The 19,349-nt window shown below is 44.8% G+C and overlaps 1 protein-coding gene across 5 annotated transcripts in view; it reads left to right on the forward strand.

The window, feature by feature from the left end:
* The first annotated feature begins 2,266 nt into the window (after window positions 1–2,266).
* DDO (D-aspartate oxidase) overlaps window positions 2,267–19,349 on the forward strand; it is a 29,386-nt gene continuing 12,303 nt past the window's right edge. For 2 of the 5 annotated variants that reach the window (XM_064360783.1, XM_012438467.3), the window contains exons 1-4: window positions 2,418–2,526; window positions 4,870–5,045; window positions 10,271–10,379; window positions 13,747–13,923. In XM_064360783.1, the coding sequence (XP_064216853.1) occupies window positions 4,874–5,045; window positions 10,271–10,379; window positions 13,747–13,923 (458 nt within the window). In that variant the 5' untranslated portion in view covers window positions 2,418–2,526; window positions 4,870–4,873. Of the gene's footprint in view, window positions 2,369–2,417; window positions 2,527–2,964; window positions 3,128–4,869; window positions 5,046–10,270; window positions 10,380–13,746; window positions 13,924–19,349 lie in introns of those variants that run through there. The other 3 variants (XM_012438466.3, XM_064360782.1, XM_064360784.1) reach the window with 3 other exon arrangements.

Here is a 19,349-nt window from a genome sequence, read left to right on the forward strand (position 1 = left end):
GGGACTTTCAGCCCTATCCCCAGCCTCTGGGGAGAAGGGGTTGAAGGTTAAGTTGGCCACTAGTGGCCAATGTTTTAACCATCAGGCCTACATACTCAAGTGTTCATAAAAAAAAAGAACACAAGACAGTGTTTGGGGAGCTTCCAGATGGCTGAAAACATGGAGGTTCCTGGAGGTGGTGCCCCCAGAGAGGGCACAGGAGCTCCTTGCCCCTTCCCACATGCCTGGCCTTGCCCTCTCTGCCCCGTGACTCTCCATCTGTATCCTTTGTAATATCCATATTAGTAAACGTGTAAAGGTAAGCAAAGTGGTCTCCTGAGTTCTGGAGCCACTCTAGCAAATTGAACCATTATTACTTGAACCTGAAAAGAGACTTGTAGGGACCCCAATTTATAGCCCATCAGTCAGAAACCCACAACCTGGGGCTTGTGATTGGCATCTGAAGTGAGGGAAGTCTTGTGGGACTGAGCCCTCAACCTGTGGGATCTGACACTATCTCCAGGTAGCTGGTGTCAGAATTGAATTGAATTAGAGGACACACAGCTGGAGTGTCTGCTAGGGAATCTACAGAATGGGATACTTGGTATGCAGGGAGACAACACTCACCACCTGGTTACAGGAAGTGTTTTGTACTCAGTGACTGACAGTATTGAGCATAGCTGGAGAAAAAGCTGCTTCCTCCCCCTGCCCTCAGACCTTACAGAATTGTACAGATCTTAATTTATCAGAGACCTACAACAACATGGCATCAAAGTGGCCACAGGCATTCTTTTCAGTTTTTTTTTTTTTTTTTTTTTTTTTTTTTTTGTGAGATAGCATTTCACTCTATCACCCAGGCTAGAGTGCAGTGGTGCAATCTTGGCTCACTGCAGCCTCAATCTCCCAGGATCAAGTGATCCTCCTACCTCAGCTTCTTGAGTAGCTGGGACTACAGGTGCATATCTTCATTTTTGTAGAGATGAGGTCTTGCCATGTTGCCCAGGCTGGTCTCCAACTGGCCTCAAGGAGTTGGAGACCAGCCTGGGCAACATGGCAAGGCATTCTTAGTTCATTCTCAGTTTTCAGATGGGCAATCAAACTCAGAAGTTAGGTGATTTGCTCAGGTAAAAAGGCAGGTCTCTTGAGACCAAAGTTTGTGCTTTGGTTAAGAACTTGAGCCTTAATATCAGATACCCAGACTAGGTTTTACCACTTAAGAGACCCTGTGTCCTTCCTTGTTGTCTTAGAGCCTCAATGTACTCATCTGTAGAATGGGGATAGTGATAATAGTACTTGCTTCATAGGGTGGTTGTGATATATGATGTCATACATGTGCCTAGGACACAGTTAATGCTAAATATACATTATTGGAAACATTATTGTCACTATTTTGACACATCGCACTGCCTCCCTGGAAACAAACTTGTTAACTGTAAAGTGCTTCATGCCTAGAGCACAGTAGACACTCATCAAATACTGAATCCCTTCTTTGAATATATGGGTTAAAGCAGGGATCCCAAATTCCTAGGCCACAGACCACTACCTCTCCACAGCCTGTTAGGAACTGGGCCTCACAGCTGGAGGTGAGCCGTGGGTGAGTGAGCGAAGCTTCACCTGTGTTTACAGCCGCTCCCTACCATTTGCATTACCGCCTGAGCTCCACCTCTTGTCAGATCAGCTGCAGCACTAGATGCTTAGAGGGGCGCAAACCCTACTGTAAACTGTGTACATGAGGGATCTAGGTTGCGTGCTCTTTATGGGAATCTAATGCCTGATGATGTGTCACTGTATCCCATTACTTCCAGAGAAAAATATCTAGTTGCAGGAAAATAAGTTCAGGGCTCCCAATAATTCTACGTTGAGTTGTGTAATTATTTCACTATATATTACAATGTAACAATAAAAAAAGTACACAATAAATGTAATACACTTGAATCATCCTGAAACTATCATCCCATCCCCAGTCTGCGGAAAAATTGTCTTCCACGAAACCAGCCCCTGGTGCCTAAAACGCTGGGGATGGCTGGGCAAAAGAATCATGTGGTTCTATCCTAGATTATCTCCTGAGTGATGTTTCCAGCTCCAATCAATCAACAACATTACTCAGCCCTCACGCCCTCCTTCCTGCTTCCCCACCAGCTGACCCAGCAGAGCCAGGCAGCCGGCTGACTATGGGCAGCCAAACAAGGTCGGAAGTTGGACAGGCTTACCCGTGATTCACCAGGCCTACAAATCAGCTGGAGAAAGCCCAGGCTGGCGGCCAGATGGAGGGTTTGCAGGCCAGAAAGGGAAGGGCTTGGCAGAGACAGTGCCAAGGAGGTGGCAGGTTGAGGTCACTTGCTCCTTTCTCCAGGGCAATGGGTGACAGAGACAGCCGTACAAGCCAATGGTAAGTAAGACCAGGGGGAAAGGTCCTGAATAAGTCACCAATGGGAAGCAGTTTCGCTTTCCCTCTGTCTCTCAGGGCACGAGACCAGCTAAGCACCGGGAAACAAGTTTTGGTGCCAGAGACTTTGGTGGCTTCCAGGACTGCTTTTTCAGAGACAGGTACTTGAATTCCTGCTTTCAGCTGAGGGGTCATTCCATCCAAGCTCTGGGAGTGTGGGGGTGCATCTGAATAGGGTCAGGGGACAGTGACGGACAGGCCATTGTGCCAGGACACACTGCGCTGCTGGCTCACTCCCCCTCCCTGGCAGCTGGTTATTCTTAGCCACAGATTGCTTGCCCTTTCAACCTGGTTTATTAGAGCTGTTTTGAGAGAGTTGCTGGACACGGGAGGCCGACGTGCAACAGCAAAGCCAGGAAAGGCATCGGTGGCTGCAGGGCTGCCGTCCTCAAAACTGCCCCCACCAGGCTGCTCCAGCCCGGGTCCCTTCCCTTCTCTTTCCTCGGCCCCGGCAGGTCTGCTCCTTCTCAGCTGACAGCCCACTGTACTGCAGTCAAATTAACAAATCAAATTAACACAGAAATGCATAGACTGCTCGAGGAATAGGAATAACACATTAAACCTCATTGGAGGGCTTTAAAGTCTCATAGTGCGAGAATCTTCAGAACTGGAAGAGAAAGCAGAGACCACTAACAACCAAGCCCACGTTTGTCCTGCCAACAGCCCTTGCTGAGGAAGCCGCCCACCCTCTCCGGAGGAAAGGTGAACCTCTGTGTGTGGGAGGTCATGGTTTGTACCTTGTGGCCCAGTGCCCTGACCACTGTGCTGTGGACAGAGAAGGGCAACTATGCCAAGGGCAGACTCAGAGGCTGGCTTAGCCCAGCAAGCTGGCCTGGTGCTAGAATTTTGTCCAACAGGGGTGGCAATGACCAGGTGGGACAATTGCATTTTCTCTGTCTGGAGTTTAAACCTGAGCCATACAGAGAGAGTTAGAGCAGGAACGGATGGGGAAAGCCAAAAACAGGGAAACAAAGGCAGGCGGGGATGCTGACAGTGGACCAAGGCTCCGTGGGTAAGGGGTGGGACACTGGGTGCCAGCCCCAGGATGCCCAGCTTGGGCTCCGGGATGTCTGCTACTGAGTTCTAGCTCCGTCGGGAGACTTCCACCCAGGCGGCACTGAAGGCAATGAGAAGCAGACATCCAGACAGAACAACAAAGTGGGTCTATCCGGGGTGCCTAGCGAGCTGAGAGCCTCAGGAGCTGACAGCATTCCAGGCTGAAGGCCCCAAGCAGATGCTGATCCATGTATTTATTCTCTCTTAATAAGTGATTATTATTAATAAACAGGTGTTCTGTATTCACTTATAACGCAAAAATATTCCAAGCAGGCAGCTGTTACCCATTTACCACTAATCACAAACGAAAAGGTATTCTCCACAAGGGAGCCATGGGGGCAGGGTAAATTTAATGTTTCTCAACAGTCTGCCTCCTGCATTTCCATTCAGACTCTCCCAAGGAGCCCCCTTTATGAGACCACCTCACTGGGTCTCTCCTGTTTACCACTCAAAGGAGCAAGTAATCTGTCTGTTCTGTGTTACAGATGAGGGAGTCGAGGTGAGGAGACCACAAGCTGCTCCTGAGGTTACAGGACCAGTCCAGGACAGAGAAGGGGCGGGTGTCAGAGGCAGATGACAGAGGAGATTGAGTTCAGCTGCTGAAACTTTCTGTGACGTCCTTCTTATTAGAAACACGTTTGTAGACAGAGTTGAGTTTCGAGTTGCTCATGGGTCATGCCCCTCACCACCGCTCCTCAGGTGGTTTCTGGGAGCAGAGACTACAGCTCTGTGGTTTTTCATCAGCCTTCCTAGGTTGTACCCTTAAGGAAAATGGTTTCGGAAAGGGGGAAGAGGCCTGGTGTGGTGGCTCACTCCTGTAATCCCAGGACTTTGAGAGGCTGAGGCGGGTGGATCATGAGGTCAGGAGTTCAAGACCAGCCTGGCCAACATGCTAAAACCCCATTTCTACTAAAAATACAAAAATTAACTGGGCATGGTGGTGGGCACCTGTCATCCCAGCTACTCAGGAGACTGAGGCAGGAGAATTGCTTGAACTTAGGAGGCGGAGGTTACAGTGAGCTGAGATTTTGCCACTGCACTCCAGCCTGGCGACAGAGCAGGACACCATCTTGGGGAAAAAAAAAGGAAAAGGGGAAGAATGAGTAGAAAACTCCCTCCAAATGCAGAACTACTTAATGGCTGTGTGTTCTAAAGGCAAATCCAAGCCGGTTTTGTACTACTCTCTAAAAACCCATAGAGACCTTGTTGCCCATACCCCAATAATTAATGGAAAGCGAGCTTATAGGGATATCCTCTTTATCCCACAAGAAACACCAATAGACTAAGTTTTATTCTGAGTGGCTGAAGACCTAAGGGAAAAACTGTCAAGGCCAAACTTTGTCTGGATGGGATAATCCTTAAAACAAGGTGTATATTTCCCTCTACAGGCCCATGGACACAGCACAGATTGCAGTTGTCGGGGCAGGTGTGGCAGGGCTCTCTACGGCTGTGTGCATCTCCAAACTGGTGCCCCGATGCTCCGTTACCGTTATTTCAGACAAGTTTACTCCAGATACCACCAGCGATGTGGCAGCCGGAATGCTCATCCCTCACACTTATCCAGGTGAGAGATTTCAGCTCCTGTGTCAGACACAGTAGATGTCTGATGGAATGATGTTAGTGGAATTCTGTCGACAAAGATGGCTGGCTGTAGGTGTAAAGGGTAATACCTGTTTTTTTTTCTTTTTTTCATTTTTTTTTTTTTTTGAGATAGGGTTTCACTCTGTCACCCAGGCTAAAGCACAGTGGTGCGATCTTGGCTCACTGCAGCCTCAATCTCCCAGGCTCAAGCAATCCTCCTACCTCAGCCCCTTGAGTAGCTGGGACTATAGGTGCATACTTTCAGACCTGGCTAATTTTTGTATTTTTGTAGAGATGAGGTCTTGCCATGTTGCCCAAGCTGGTCTCCAACTCCTGGTCTCAAGCGATCCACCTGCCTCGGCCTCCCAAAGTGCTAGGATTACAGCTGCCATGCTTAGCCATGATGTGTAGTTTTCACATCCTGTTGGTTCATCTCTTAGGACAGCCTCAGTTATGCTGCAGGACAAAAACAACCTCCAAATCTTAGCAGCTTAAAAGGCAAAGGTTTGTTTGTGCTCACACTACCTGTGGGTTGAGCATCAGCAAGGGGCCAGCTTGTCATCCAGGGACCTAAGACGATGGAGCGACTGTCATCCTGATTGTCATCAGCGCATGTGCCCAGGGGCAGGGATCTCTGAGGGTCTCACTTCTATGATTAAACACTCTGGACAGGAAGCAACTTTTAATACTTCTGATGATAGCTCTTTGGCAGAGCAGGCCACATATCCCCACCCTCAGCAGGAGGCCAGCAAGTGTGACTCTATAGTTCCTAGAAGATGTGTAGCAAAAGCACGTGATGAACAGCACTGACGACTACACGATTGGTGGCTCTGCCTTTCCGCTGACGTTCAGTAATGACCACCAAGTCAGAAATTACTTGTAGTGGAACTAAAATTATCCTGACTTCTAAGCCTGTATAAGAATAATTATCAATACGTTTGTAATCAGTCGATCATAGTTAGTCAATATGTATTAAAACCTGAAGATGCATGGATTTTTTTTTTTTTTTTTTTTTTTGAGACAGAGTTTGCTCTGTCACCCAGGCTGGAGTGCAGTGGCATGATCCTGGCTCACTCGCTCACTGCAACCTCCACCTCTGGGGTTCAAGCAATTCTCGTGCCTCAGCCTCCTGAGTAGCTGGGACTAAAGGCATGTGCCGCCACGTCCAGCTAAGTTTTGTATTTTTAGTAGAGACGAGGTTTTGCCATGTTGATCAGGCTGCTCTCGGACTCCTGGCCTCAAAGTGCTGGGATCACAGACGTGAGCCACTATGCCCCACCAGTGCATTGATTTTTGAACAAGTCCATGCATCCTTTCCTTTCTGCATTTTCCACTTGAAATGAGAAGAGGAAGAAAATAGCATTAAATAGAAACCAAAATCACACTGCAGAAATGAGGTTTATACTCACTGTCCCCATTTTCTCATTTCCATTGTCTTTTTCCTCTTCAATTTTATTTTTTATCAAAGTTACGTATGTCCAAAGTGTAAATGATCAAATAGTTTACACCATTGATTACAAACCCCAGCAATCTGGAATATAAAAATTGCCCTGTCCTTTTAATCTGGAAACTCATGTTCTTCAATTTGAGAAGAAGTCTTGGAGTTACTCAGTTGTTAACTTCCTCCCTGCTGAAGTCCTTTTCCCTCTTTCTGGAACTGTTAATATGCTGGACCTCCCAGACTGGTCCTCCAATTCTTTTAGCTTTTTCCTCCTCCTATTTATCTTTCTTTATTTTACTTTCTGAGAGACTTTCTCAATTTTATCTTTTATCTTGCTATTGAATTTTTTATTTCTACTATAATATTTCTAATATTCCAAAGCTCTTTTTTGTTCTCTGAATTTTCCTTTGTTATAACATCTTATTTGTGTTAGAGGGTTGCAATGTCCTCCCTTATCTTTATGAAGATACTAATAACAGTTTTTAAAAACTTTCTCCCTGAGTAGTGTCTGAGTTTCTGTCATCTCCAAATTGTGGGGGCTTTTTGTTTTATGAGGTTCTCCTTTTTCATGATAGAGGTTTTTCTTGGCCGTGTGGTATTCTTTACCTGTCTACTGATGTTTACGAGTGGAACCCTGAACAGCAGATAGGAATTTCTGAGTGTTTGCATAGGGCTTGTTGCCCGTGAGCTTGCTGGAGTAAGAGGGCAGGGCCATTTATTTGGAGACATCTGTGATGTCATTCAGTTTAAGTTTTTCTTCTTGGGTGGGTCATGTTTCCCAGGGAAGAGGCTTCCATGTCCTGCCTGGGGAGAGTGAAGGCCCAGATGCCAGCTGGCATTCTAGAAGGTGAGGGGCAAAGAGGCTGGGGTCCTAGCATCCAGTTTGCATGGGTTTCCTTAACCCTCCTGTTTTCAGCATGGCACCCCTGCCTTTGCTGGTGCTTGGTATTTTCCAGCCCAAAGACCCCTAAGAAAGAATAGACACATCTTTTGTTAGGGTGGTAATTGCAGTGGCCTTTGCATTGCAGGTCCAGGAACTTGGCTGGTCAGCTCCTGGGCACTGCCTGCCAGGAAACAAACACAGGTACCTGGTATGTCCACCAGATGCCAGCTGATATAGTTTGGCTGTGTCCCCACCCAATTCTTGAATTGTAGTTCCCATAATCCCTAAATGTCATGGGAGGGACCCGGTGGGAGGTAATTGAATCACGGAGGCAGTTACCTCCATGCTGCTGTTCTCACAATAGTGAGTGATTTCTCAGGAGATCTGATGGTTTTTTTCTTTTTGAGACGGAGTTTCACTTTTGTTACCCAGGCTGGAGTGCAATGGAGCGATCTCGGCTCACCGCAACCTCCGCCTCCTGGGTTCAGGCAATTTTCCTGCCTCAGCCTCCTGAGTAGCTGGGATTACAGGCATGCGCCACCACGCCCAGCTAATTTTTTGTATCTTTAGTAGAGACGGGGTTTCACCATGTTGACCAGGATGGTCTCGATTTCTTGACCTCGTGATCCACCCGCCTCGGCCTCCCAAAGTGCTGGGATTACAGGCGTCAGCCACCGCGCCCGGCCCGATCTGATGGTTTTATAAGGGGCTTCTCTCCCTTCGCTCAGCTCTCATTCTTCTCTTTCTGCCACCATGTGAAGAAGGACTTGTTTGCTTCCCTTTCCATCATGATTGTAAGTGTCCTTAGGCCTCCCCAGCCATGCTGAACTGCGAGTCAATTAAACTTCTTTCCTTTGTAAATTACCCTGTCTGGAGTATGTCTTTATTAGCAGCGCCAGAACAGACTAATGCACCAGCTTACACTAGGTGCTTTTCTTGGGATGAGAGTTCTTGGTACCGTTTTCCAGGTTCTCCCTTGTCTGCTCCAGGCCTGAGTGAGTGTTCAGAAGGCTGCCAGCTAGTCATAGAATCATCCCTCAAAGAGGGTCACTCATCTAAGGGTTCATCGGGCCGTCGAGGCCCAAACTCTCTCTTTGGCCAGGTGGCTGGGTCTCCTGGCCCAGGGTTTTTATCTCTGTGGTGCTGCTAGATAAAGACTTTGGTCTTCTCATTAGGTTTGTTTCTAGACACTATTCAGATGAGCCCCAGTCATAAATATCTCCTGTGCTCATAAATGCCAATACCGTATGGAGGCCATGCCTGTCCCATAGGGTTGCTGTGGGGATTGAATGAGTTGATATATGTAAAGCATTTAGAAGAGTACCTGGCACATTGTAAGTGCTATATTGGCATTTGCTATTATTCCCACCATTCCAGCTATAGTTTGTGTTACCAGCACTTGAACATGAATTAGGTTACCAGGCTTCCTAGACCCACTGTTGAATGGGAATTGTCTGTTCTTTCGGGATAACTTCTGCAGCATGTGAGTCTCACCCGCTATTTTGTTTTTAAGGTTTGGGGTGAGAACAGGGAGTTGCATTTCAATACAACCTCACACATTAGCATAGATTGTTGGGTAAAATCTACTTGAGGTCTAATTTAGTTCTCCCTGAAGCTTATAATTTATTTATTCCTTATTTCTAAAGCAGCATCCCCAGTGTGCAATTTTGGAATATAGTGTTAATTTCACATGGGCACATGTTTAAAATTGGCAGTACAGGTTTGCTACTAAAGAAATATTTATTGGCCCTATAACAAGTGAATTGTCTGAAAAATCCCACTACTGACATGCCTTCAGTGACCTGGGGGCTTTGCCTGGGAAGCAGGATATCTCCAAAGGTCTTTCTATCTGTTCCTTGAATTTCAGGGACACCTCTCCAAGTGGAGCCAACCTAGCATCCTGTCTGCCTCAGTTTCCGTGTCTCCTCTGTGGCTCCCCTCGTAGCACCCCCTCAGGCTTGTTGTTCCTTGGTCCCTGCCCTAACACTAGCCACTCTCTCATGATCCTTCCACAGGAATCAGATGGCCACATACTTCAGCCACAGTTGGATTTGTCTGTGATTTGGGGTCATTCCTGCTCTCTCTGTGCCTACACTGGACACTATTATTTTGAGGCTTAAACTCTGCATCTTGTTTCTTCCCCAACAAGCCTGGCACCCTTCTAAAAGCTGTGTCTGGGTCCAACCTCATGTGCTCTGGCAGAGATGCCTGGGGGATGGTGTAGTCCCAAATACTGTGCTGACCTCAGAAATGCTATTCTGGCTGGCGCCTGATTCCTTGGTGTGGAGGTTAATGGCAGCCCCTGCTGGAAAGTCTGGCCTGCAGGGGGCTGCCTCCAGCATGCAAGGCTTGTTTCCTTGTACCAGGAGGCGAGCCCGTAGGGCTCCCAATCAAGGTGCAGTCTGTTCCCTGTCCTGGTTGACCTGGGCCCCACACACCTACCATGTCATCCATTATGTTTTCAGTCCCCAAGAAAGAGGCCCTCAGTCCTTTGTCCTATTGTCTCAACTGTGTGGCCAGCTGGATCCTGCAGCCATGAACTCTGCTCAGGTTGGTTATAGACCTGCCAAGGATCTCTGCAATATACCTAGTACCAAAGACCACCTTCCAGCCGGCTCACAGGTCAGGTTTGGCCCTTATTGGCCTATTTTCCTCCATTGATTAATCATACGAGCAGATTTGGACAGCATGTGTCAATGCAAATCTCTTGTTGCTGACAGATCCTCCACGACACTGTGGTACTTTATGTTAATGTTCCTCCCTGCTTCCTTATTTTATTTTTGCCTCATTTTTTTTCCAAGTTTCTGGGAAGGAGTTTATTTGAAGCACTGTCATCATCATCATTTTCCTTTCTGTTGCACTTTGCCTTTCTCCATGATTACAGACACACCCATTCACAAGCAGAAGCAGTGGTTCAGAGAGACCTTTAATCACCTCTTTGCAATTGCCAATTCTGCAGAAGCTGGAGACGCTGGTGTTCATTTGGTATCAGGGTAAGTGAGGAAATCTGAAGTTGTTTTAGAATGTAGAATGATCTTAACGGGCATTAGAGTTCAACATAAAACATTTATTGAGTATCTACTGTGAGCAGAGTGCTGACTTAGATGCAGGAAGATTCAGAAAGAGCATTATAGGCTTTACCCCAGAGAACTTAAGAAAGACAAGTTGTGGTATTACGCTTTTTAAAAATAAACAACAATCACAGTTTCACATCACAAATACGATTGATTTTGGGTTTCCTCAGAGACCATGCAGTGATTTGCAAATTTGGTTAAAAAAATATGTGGAAGGTAAATGCTGGGTGATGTGGGGATGGTGCAGCCGATGGAAAGCAAACAGGTATGACGTTGGGATGGCTGCAGAGACCTAAGGGAGAGGGGCTTCTTATTTATTTGGTGTCCTTGGAGAATGAGATATTCCAAAGAAGTAAATTTTAGAGGTCACTAAACTTGTCTTTTGAAGGGCCATTTGGAAAAAAATATTCCTGAAACTGTTAGCACACTTCTATTTCATTTTTAAGGTGTAATTTCAGTAGATATCTATAATTAAATGAAAGTTTGAGAATAAATACTATTTAACATTTCTGTTAGTAAGACTAGCACTTAAAACATGACATTTTAAAATATCTTCTTAAACAGAGATCACTAAATATTCTATTACTTTCAATTTACGTCTCAGTGTCATCAGATCATGTAACATACATGTGTTATCCTGTGTGATAACACAGTCTTTTTGCAGCCTTCTGAAAAAAATGTGTCTTACCTCCTCTTTCGATGTGAGGCTGTCCACTGACATTTTCTGCTAGTCTAGTGTATACACTTGCATTGGGTGAATTTCTACCCTTTTTCTCTTCTTGCTTTCCCTTACCATTGCAAACACCAAGACGATGTTGACATCAGTAATTTCCCAAAAGCCCCTTCCCCAAGTAGCAGCTTTGCTTTGCTTTTCTATCAATCTATGGATCAATTCTTCTGTATAACTAAATTTAGAGCCAGTTGCTGAGCCAAGTAGAAAAAATGTCTCGTTGATTTACAATCACACCGTCTTTCTCCCAAAACCAACATGAACCAGTCTCATTCACAAATTTTGGTTCTAAGTAATTTTTGGAAATAGCCATGTCCAAAATTCAAATGTCCTGTGCAACTCTGGCATAAGTATATAGCCTTATTCATCTATTCATTCCTTCAAAACAATATATTCAGCATTCTTCAGAATCAGATTCTTTCTTAGGTATTAGGGTTATAGTAGTGAGCAATTTAGTAATACTGCTTGGTATATAGTACATGCTTAATAAATATGTGTTGAGTTAATTTTTAAGGAAGCCAGACACAGTCCTGCCCTTATGTAGCTTATGGTCTGTAGGGAATGCACTAAATTGAATGAATTACCAAACTCACTGGGACATGAGTTACCAAGAGGAAGAGGCTAGGGTGCTTTGGAAGCATACGTCTGGAGAAGAAATTTGCTCTGGGAAGTGGTGAGAAACGATCCAGATCAAAGTGTTTTATCTGGGACCATCAGGAAGAGTGTAAGTTAGACTGGTGATGTTGTAGAGGTGAAGTGGGGGCAGAGACCGGGTGGGAGAAGAAGGAGACAGCATTCCAGGTGGAGGGAACAGCACACACCTAGACCTGAGTCTAGGGCGACTGTGATACGTGGGAGGGACTGAAGGAAGTCCAGAGAAATGAGAAGCCATTGAGGGAGTTTACACAGTGAAGTGAGTGGTCATAATTGCATTTCAAAGATGTTTTCTGCAGTGTAGAGAATAGATTTGTGGGAAGAGACAATGATGAGATAGATTGGGTGTGGGTAGTAGAAACAGAGAGTAGATGGACTTGAGAAATGCCTAAGAGGATATTTGCTGGGACTTGACAGTTGATGGTGTGTGAGAGGTGAGTAGGGAGAGAGAATCAAAAGTGATTCTTGGGTTTCTGGGGATTAGCGCCTGCCTGCATGGATGGATAACTCATTTTCTGAGTTACGTAGGACTGGGAAAATTGTGTGTGTGTGTGTGTGTGTGTGTGTGTGTGTGAATACATGAGACTTCTAAGTGGACTTATCCGGTAGGGAGTAGGTAATATGGGTCAGGATCTGTTTTTGGAACTCGAGAGAGAGAATGGACTGGAGATATAACCTTCTAAGTGCTCAGGACTGGAGAGGTGGCCTTCTATATGTCTAGCCTGTAGGTCATGGTGAGGATATGGAAGAGGGCGATCTAGCCCACGGCAAGAGTGGGCCAGCACAGAGCGCTGCAGTAAAGGACATTTGTACCTTCATGGGGACTGCTCTGAATCAATTACCTAGAGATGCACATTCTGATGTGGGAATTATTAGCAACTATGCACAGCACTCAAATTATTTTCCTTGCTTTTTTTGAGTAATGATGATTTATAACATTTATTCTTTTTTTTTTTTTTTTTTTTGAGGCAGGGTATCACTTATCTAGGCTGGAGTGCAGTGGTGCAATTCAGCTCACTGTAGCCTCCACCTCCACCTCCCTGATAGCTGGGACTACAGCCTTGTGCCACCACACCCGGCTAATTTTTTTTTTTTTTTTTGTAGAGATAGGGTTTCACCATGTTGCCCGGACTGGTCTTGAACTTTGCCTCGGCCATCCAAAGTGCTGGAATTATAGGTGTGAGCCACAACTCCTGGTATTATAACATTTATTCATTTACTGATAAAAACAACCCAATACTTACCAGTCTAAACATTTGCATAGCAGCTATTAGTAGTACTATTACAGCCTTCTTGTTAACAACCAAATCTGGGCAAGAGCTTTTTAGAAAAGAAGTATTAAATTCAATCTTTAAAAGGCATGTTACTTTTAAGATATCTTATTTGCCCAATCACCAACATCTGCTATTTATTTAGCTACTGAGTTATCTGAATCCAAGAGGATAGTAAAATAGATCATTTTCTCTTTGTGTTTATAGAAACTACACTTTTTAAATGCTCTAGGCCAGGTGTGGTGGCTCATGCTTATAATCCCAGCACTTTGGGAGGCCAAGGCAGGTGGACCACTTGAGCCCAGGAGTTTGAGACCAGCCTGGGCAACATAGTAGGACCCTGACTCTACAAATAATTTAAAAAATTAGTTGGGTGTGGTGGCATGCACCTCCCAGCTACCTGGGAGGCTGAAGCTGGAGGATTGCCTGAGCCCGGAAAGTTGAGGCTGCAGTGAGCCATGATTGTACCACTGCACTCCTGCCTGGGTGATGGAGTGAGACCCTGTCTCAAAATAAAATAAAATAAAATAAAATAAAATAGAATAAATGTTCTAGAGAATGTCACATGAAGTTTACTAGAAATACGTTATTTCACAAATTTCAGGAAAATTTTTCATTTAATGTGTTTGAGTTGGCAGATATTTCAGAGCACTCCTACCGAAGAAGTGCCATTTTGGGCTGATGTGGTTCTGGGATTTCGAAAGATGACTGAGGCCGAGCTGAAGAAATTCCCCCAACATGTGTTTGGTCAGGCTTTTACAACCCTGAAATGCGAATGCCCTGCCTACCTCCCCTGGTTGGAGAAAAGGTCAGTTGAAATGCTTCTTGTTATTTCCTTATCTGTCACAGCCACAAATCATTTCATAGCTATTCATAAAATACATACTGAAAAGTCTCTGCCATCCCTCAGAGCTCTTTTACGTTGTCTTGTTGCTCACAAATGACTAGGGCTTTGTAAAACAATCTGAAGACAGTGTTTGTGTCACAAGGACTAAGTCACACCATGCTTATAGTAATTTGTCTGTCTTCTATTTTTGGTGTGTACCTTGATGCCTGACTTATTCCCTACCCTTCTTGTCCCAGGTAAAACCCTCTTGTTGAAACAGTATCTTAGTTTTCCTCATCTGTAAAATGGAACAGTTTGGAAAATATGTTTCCAGCTATAAAATGATATGATTTACTCTAATTCTTTGGATGAGAGAATTGCTTGCTTATTATAAATTATTTTTGTATTTTTTTCTCATTTGTGGTAAAGAAAAAAAGTTTATTTCCTTTTGTCTTAAATCAGAACTCTAAAACCGAGGGCCTATCCAAATTATGTCACTGCTTCCTCACTAAGTTCAGCCCATAATACCTCGAACTTGCGTTTTGGCTTAATTTCCAGGACTTTCGAGAAACTAGTACCTATTTTCCAGTTAGGAAACACATCAAGAGTGTCTTCATTTGAGAAGCATCAATAAATCTGTCTTTAGTTTATTCTGGACTTGCAGGCATGTTGAGGGTTGTGAAACATTGGTCCTTTCGATGCCCATATGTGTATATTTGATAGGTAAATAGAAACAATGTGAATTATTGTGTAAATGTTGGAAAAGTGACTTGAAGTAAGCCGGGGCAACAGTGATCTGGTTCCAGATGTAGGTTATAGGATAATTGATTCATGTAATTCATTAATTACACAGTTTTTTGTTGAACACTTATATATATAAATGGCATCATGCTAGAAGCTGGTCAAAAAGAAGGATAAAATATGATTTCTTTTAAAAATAATTGGTGATGATTATGTGTGTGTGTGTTTGTATATTAATTAACAATGACAGTGACACACATGGTAAAATAAAGTACAGACTTATGCAGGTTGGAATGGGAGCACAAAGGAGGAAGCCTAGGACTGCTAGGCACATGTCAGTGGCATCAGGATCTAGTTTTGTAGCTTTATAAGCACTCTTCTCACTTTTTCCTCTTAGCAATTTATATAGGACATTTTGCTTCTGTAAGTTTTAGTTTTGTAAAACCCATGCCCTTTTGTGCCTTGTTCACTGGCCCATAAATCACTGTTTATGTGCCAAGTTTGGACTTGTATTCATCAGCTGATAAACGTATGTTTTGAGCTATCACATGATGGAGTTGCCTGCCAGCCAACATGCAAATTTTAGCAGCATCACCACCTTTCCTGAGAGGCAATAGTGTGTAGTGTTGCATTTTTCCCCTTACAAAAATGACTAGAAATAGAAAATTGGAAACACTGATGCTAGTGATAGGAAATTGAGGCATCAACCAGGCGCGGTGGCTCACGCCTATAGTCCCAACACTTTCGGAGGCTGAGGCAGACGGATCACCTGAGGTCAGGAATTCGAGAACTGCCTGGCCAGCATGGCAAAGCCCGTCTCTACTGAAAGTATAAAAATTAGCCATGTGTGGTGGCAGGCACCTGTAATCCCAGCTACTTGGGAGGCTGAGGCAGGAGAATCACTTGAACTTGGGAGGTGGGGTTGCAGTGAGCCAAAATTGAGCCACTGCATTCCAGCCTCGGCTTAGTGAAACTCCATCTCAAAAACAAACAAACAAACAAACAAAACAGAAAAAGACAAAGAAATTGAGGCATCATATACCTTATCTTAATAAAATCCAAAAAGTAAAACAAAAAAATTAGAACATGTGAAAAAAGGCAAAAAAATAAAAATAAAATTTAGGTAAGTAGAAATTATTAGGTATGCCAAAAAATGGTAGAGTTTAGATTCAATACAATGCGTAATGTTTTGGATTATGAACCCAAAGAAGCTGAAAATGGAAGAACATCTACAAAATATTGTGTATAAAAGGTAAAAAAAAATTAGCCAGGTGTGGTGGCGCATGCCTGTAGTCCCAGCTACTCAGGAGGCTGAGGCAGGAGAATCGCTGGAATCTGGGAGGTGGAGGTTGCAGTGAGCCAAGATCTTGCCACTGCACTCCAGCCTGCACAATGGAGGGAGACTCCATCTCAAAAAAAAGATGAGGTGTTATTCGGGAGTTTAACATTTTTTTTTTTTATATTTTTAGTGGTCTTGGGCTAAAGTTTCATTATTATCCCCAAGTCCATTGTGTGGCTTTCTCATCTGGAATTTTTGTCTTAATGATCAGGAAGGTCTCTAGAAAACGGCTGGAGCCCTGTGGTCTCTGGCAAATCAGGAAGATGCAGATCAGTGAGAGCCTGAGAGTGTTGTTCTCCCTCAGTAACATGGTCAAGGGCTGATCAAGGGTGTGGGGACGGTCAGGGGTGTGTGTCAGGGATGGTAATGGACACAGCTAAGGGAGATAGAGGAACTCTGACTCTTCATCCAGATTCCTAACATTTTGCTTCACTATTTTCTCCTTTTTACTCCTTATACGTATTTTCCTTCAGAACCATTTGAAAGTAAGTTGCAGATACAATGCCCCATTATTGCTAATTACTTCTGTGTTTGTTAGTTAGTACATTTATTTATTTATTTATTTATTTATTTATTTTTATTTATTTTGAGATGGAGTTTTGCTCTTGTCATCCAGGCCAGAGTGTAATGGTGCGATCTTAGCTCACTGCAACCTCCGCCTCCTGGGTTCAAGCAATTCTCCTGTCTCAGCCTCCCAAGTAGCTGGAATTACAGGTGCACACCACCATGCCCAGCTAATTTTTGTATTTTTAGTAGAGACGGGGTTTCACCACATTGGCCAGTCTGGTCTTGAACGCCTGACCTCAGGTGATTCAACCATCTCAGCCTCCCAAAGTACGGGGATTACAGGCGTGAGGCACTGCGCCTGGCCCCATGTTTAAATACTTAAATACTTGTTCTCAGAACAAGGGTATTCTCTTACATAAACACAGTACTATAATAATATCAATATCATTATATTGATACAACACTATAATCTATGGACCTTATTCATATTCTGCCAATTGTCCAAATAATGTCCACGCATAAATATAAATACACACAACACGTAATTTTTTCCGTCCATGATCCAATCCACAATCACACATTGTCTTCAGTTGTCATGTCTCTTGAGTCTTTAGTCTGTCTTTGTCTTTTATTACATTTACAACTTTGAATAGTACAGACCAGTTGTTTTATATAATAGAATGTCCCTCAATTGGGGTTTGTGTGATGTTTCCTCGGGATCAGATTGAGGGCCTGTGTGTTGGCATGAGAATGCACAGAAGTAATGTTGAATCCTTATTGCCTCATAGCAGGAGGCCAATGATATCAGTTTATCCCCTTACTGAGGCTGTTAACTTTCGTTACCCAGAATGCCAGGTATCTCTACTGTGATGTTACTACTTTTACTCTTTGTAATTACTAAAGATTTTGTTGTGATAGACCTGAGAGTATGTAAATATCTTATTCCCATGGAATGAGTTTCTATGAAAGTAGTACTTTCATCTATGAGTTTTAGCATCCATTGATGATTCTTGCCTGAATTATTTATTACTGTGATGTTTGCCAAGTGATTATTTCATAACTCCATCTACATAGTTTGTTTTCTACTGCGAAGAAGTTTTCCTTTTCCTATATTTATTTATGTCAGCCTGAACCGATGGATACCTATTTTATAAAATGAATTATAATCTACCCCATCTTATTATTTTGATGTTCAAATTGTCCAAGATTAGCTGTGTAGGAGCCCCTTCAAACTGCTCCTGTGTCTTTTTGATATGTTCACTTGATTTGCTTTTTTTTTTTTTACTTTGGGGCACAATAAAATTCCACACACACCCAGTTGCGAGAAGAAAAACATTTTCTTTTCATGAATATTTTCCACCATCTTTCCCTTAACACAAACCTGAGGCAACGCCACAATTTTAATTTATGAATTCAGTGCAGGAAGAAATTGTCTTTACTCTTTTTCCATTCTTTTTTCCTCTGTCCCCTGAAATTTTCTGTCTGTTGCAATGTAAATCCTGATTTGAGGTGTAGCTAAAGAACACACCCAACATCAGACCAACCTCTACCACAACCAGCAGGAAGGCCAAGTTGGCATTTAGAATTTATAGAGTCCTGAGAGTGTAGCATCTTCACATGGCAGCAACAGGCCCAGGGACATGGCAGGAAGCACCTGTGCTCCATCCATATTTTCCCTGAAGACAGTTGTCCCTGGCCACTCCGTGGGCTCTGGGGTGCACACAGTGGCACGGTCTGCCCCTGGGAGGAAGACAATGCAGGCTCTGGAAGAGGACAGGGAATATGGGGATCCTGGGTCCCCAGAAGACGGGCTGGAAGTGAAGGGAGAGGGCTCTGGGTGGGCACATACTCACTTCCTTAAGAAGAAGGGCATGGCTGGAGTAGGGCCAGAGCCGGGTCCTCCGGGTGCCCAGCTGAAAGAAGGTGCGGCTCAGATGAGCCAGGGTAAGTTTTGAGTCCTAGTGATAGCCTTGAGCTTATGGGTAATCAGGGAAGGGAGTGTGAAGCATTTCTTCACAAACTTTCTTCTGCCCAAACTTTCATTAAAGCATTGGCTCTAAAGCCTAGAAGTGCAATGCAAATGGGTAACTCTTCCTGGGGGAGAGGGCTTAGTTGCTTTCATTTTGCTTTAAAGGGCAAATTGTTGATAAGGCCCTGGGTAGATGAGGAGAGTTCTGATGGGGCAGGGACGAGGCGTGAAGGCCCAGGGCACCTGAAGGGGTGTCACTGTGGAAGGGGGCAGAGGCAGGCAGGGACACGCCAGCTTTCTCCCCCAGTGCACAGTCACCTTCTCTGAGGAATCCTCATAAGACTCCCAGTTGGCCTGGTGCTGCCCTGCGTCACGGGCAGCGACCTCCTCTGCGGGGGCTGGGGGTCCCCCATGTGGGACTGTGAGTGGGCGCCAGCCCTCGCCTCGGCCCGCTCCTGTGCACCCTGCCGGCTCCCACTCCTCCGAGAGTGAGTGTTTTAGCTCCAAGTAGCCCCCGGTCATTTCCATACCGAACCAGATATTATCTGAACAATGTCTTCTTCCTGCTTCCAAAGCATCGCCTTCTAGAAGACAGGCCTGGTAGTTCCGTCATCGCCGTGTTTTCAGGCCTGACCCCTGGCTGCGGCAGGAAGGCCTGGGAACAACACTGCCACCCGGTCCTGAGCTGCGGGCCCGCAGTCAGCGTTTCCCGCCACTGAAAGTGACCCCCGCCTGGGGGCTTAGAGCTTGGCGGGGACACAACGCCATTGGCCTGACCCCGGCAGAGGCGGCGCTACCTGGGAATACGCCACCTCCCGGCTGTGGGTAGGTTGTGGACAGCGGGGACTAGAG

This window comes from Aotus nancymaae, unplaced genomic scaffold (genome assembly GCF_030222135.1).
Source record: "Aotus nancymaae isolate 86718 unplaced genomic scaffold, 86718_ANA_hifiasm-v0.15.2.pri h1tg000040l, whole genome shotgun sequence".
Taxonomy (NCBI): domain Eukaryota; kingdom Metazoa; phylum Chordata; class Mammalia; order Primates; family Aotidae; genus Aotus; species Aotus nancymaae.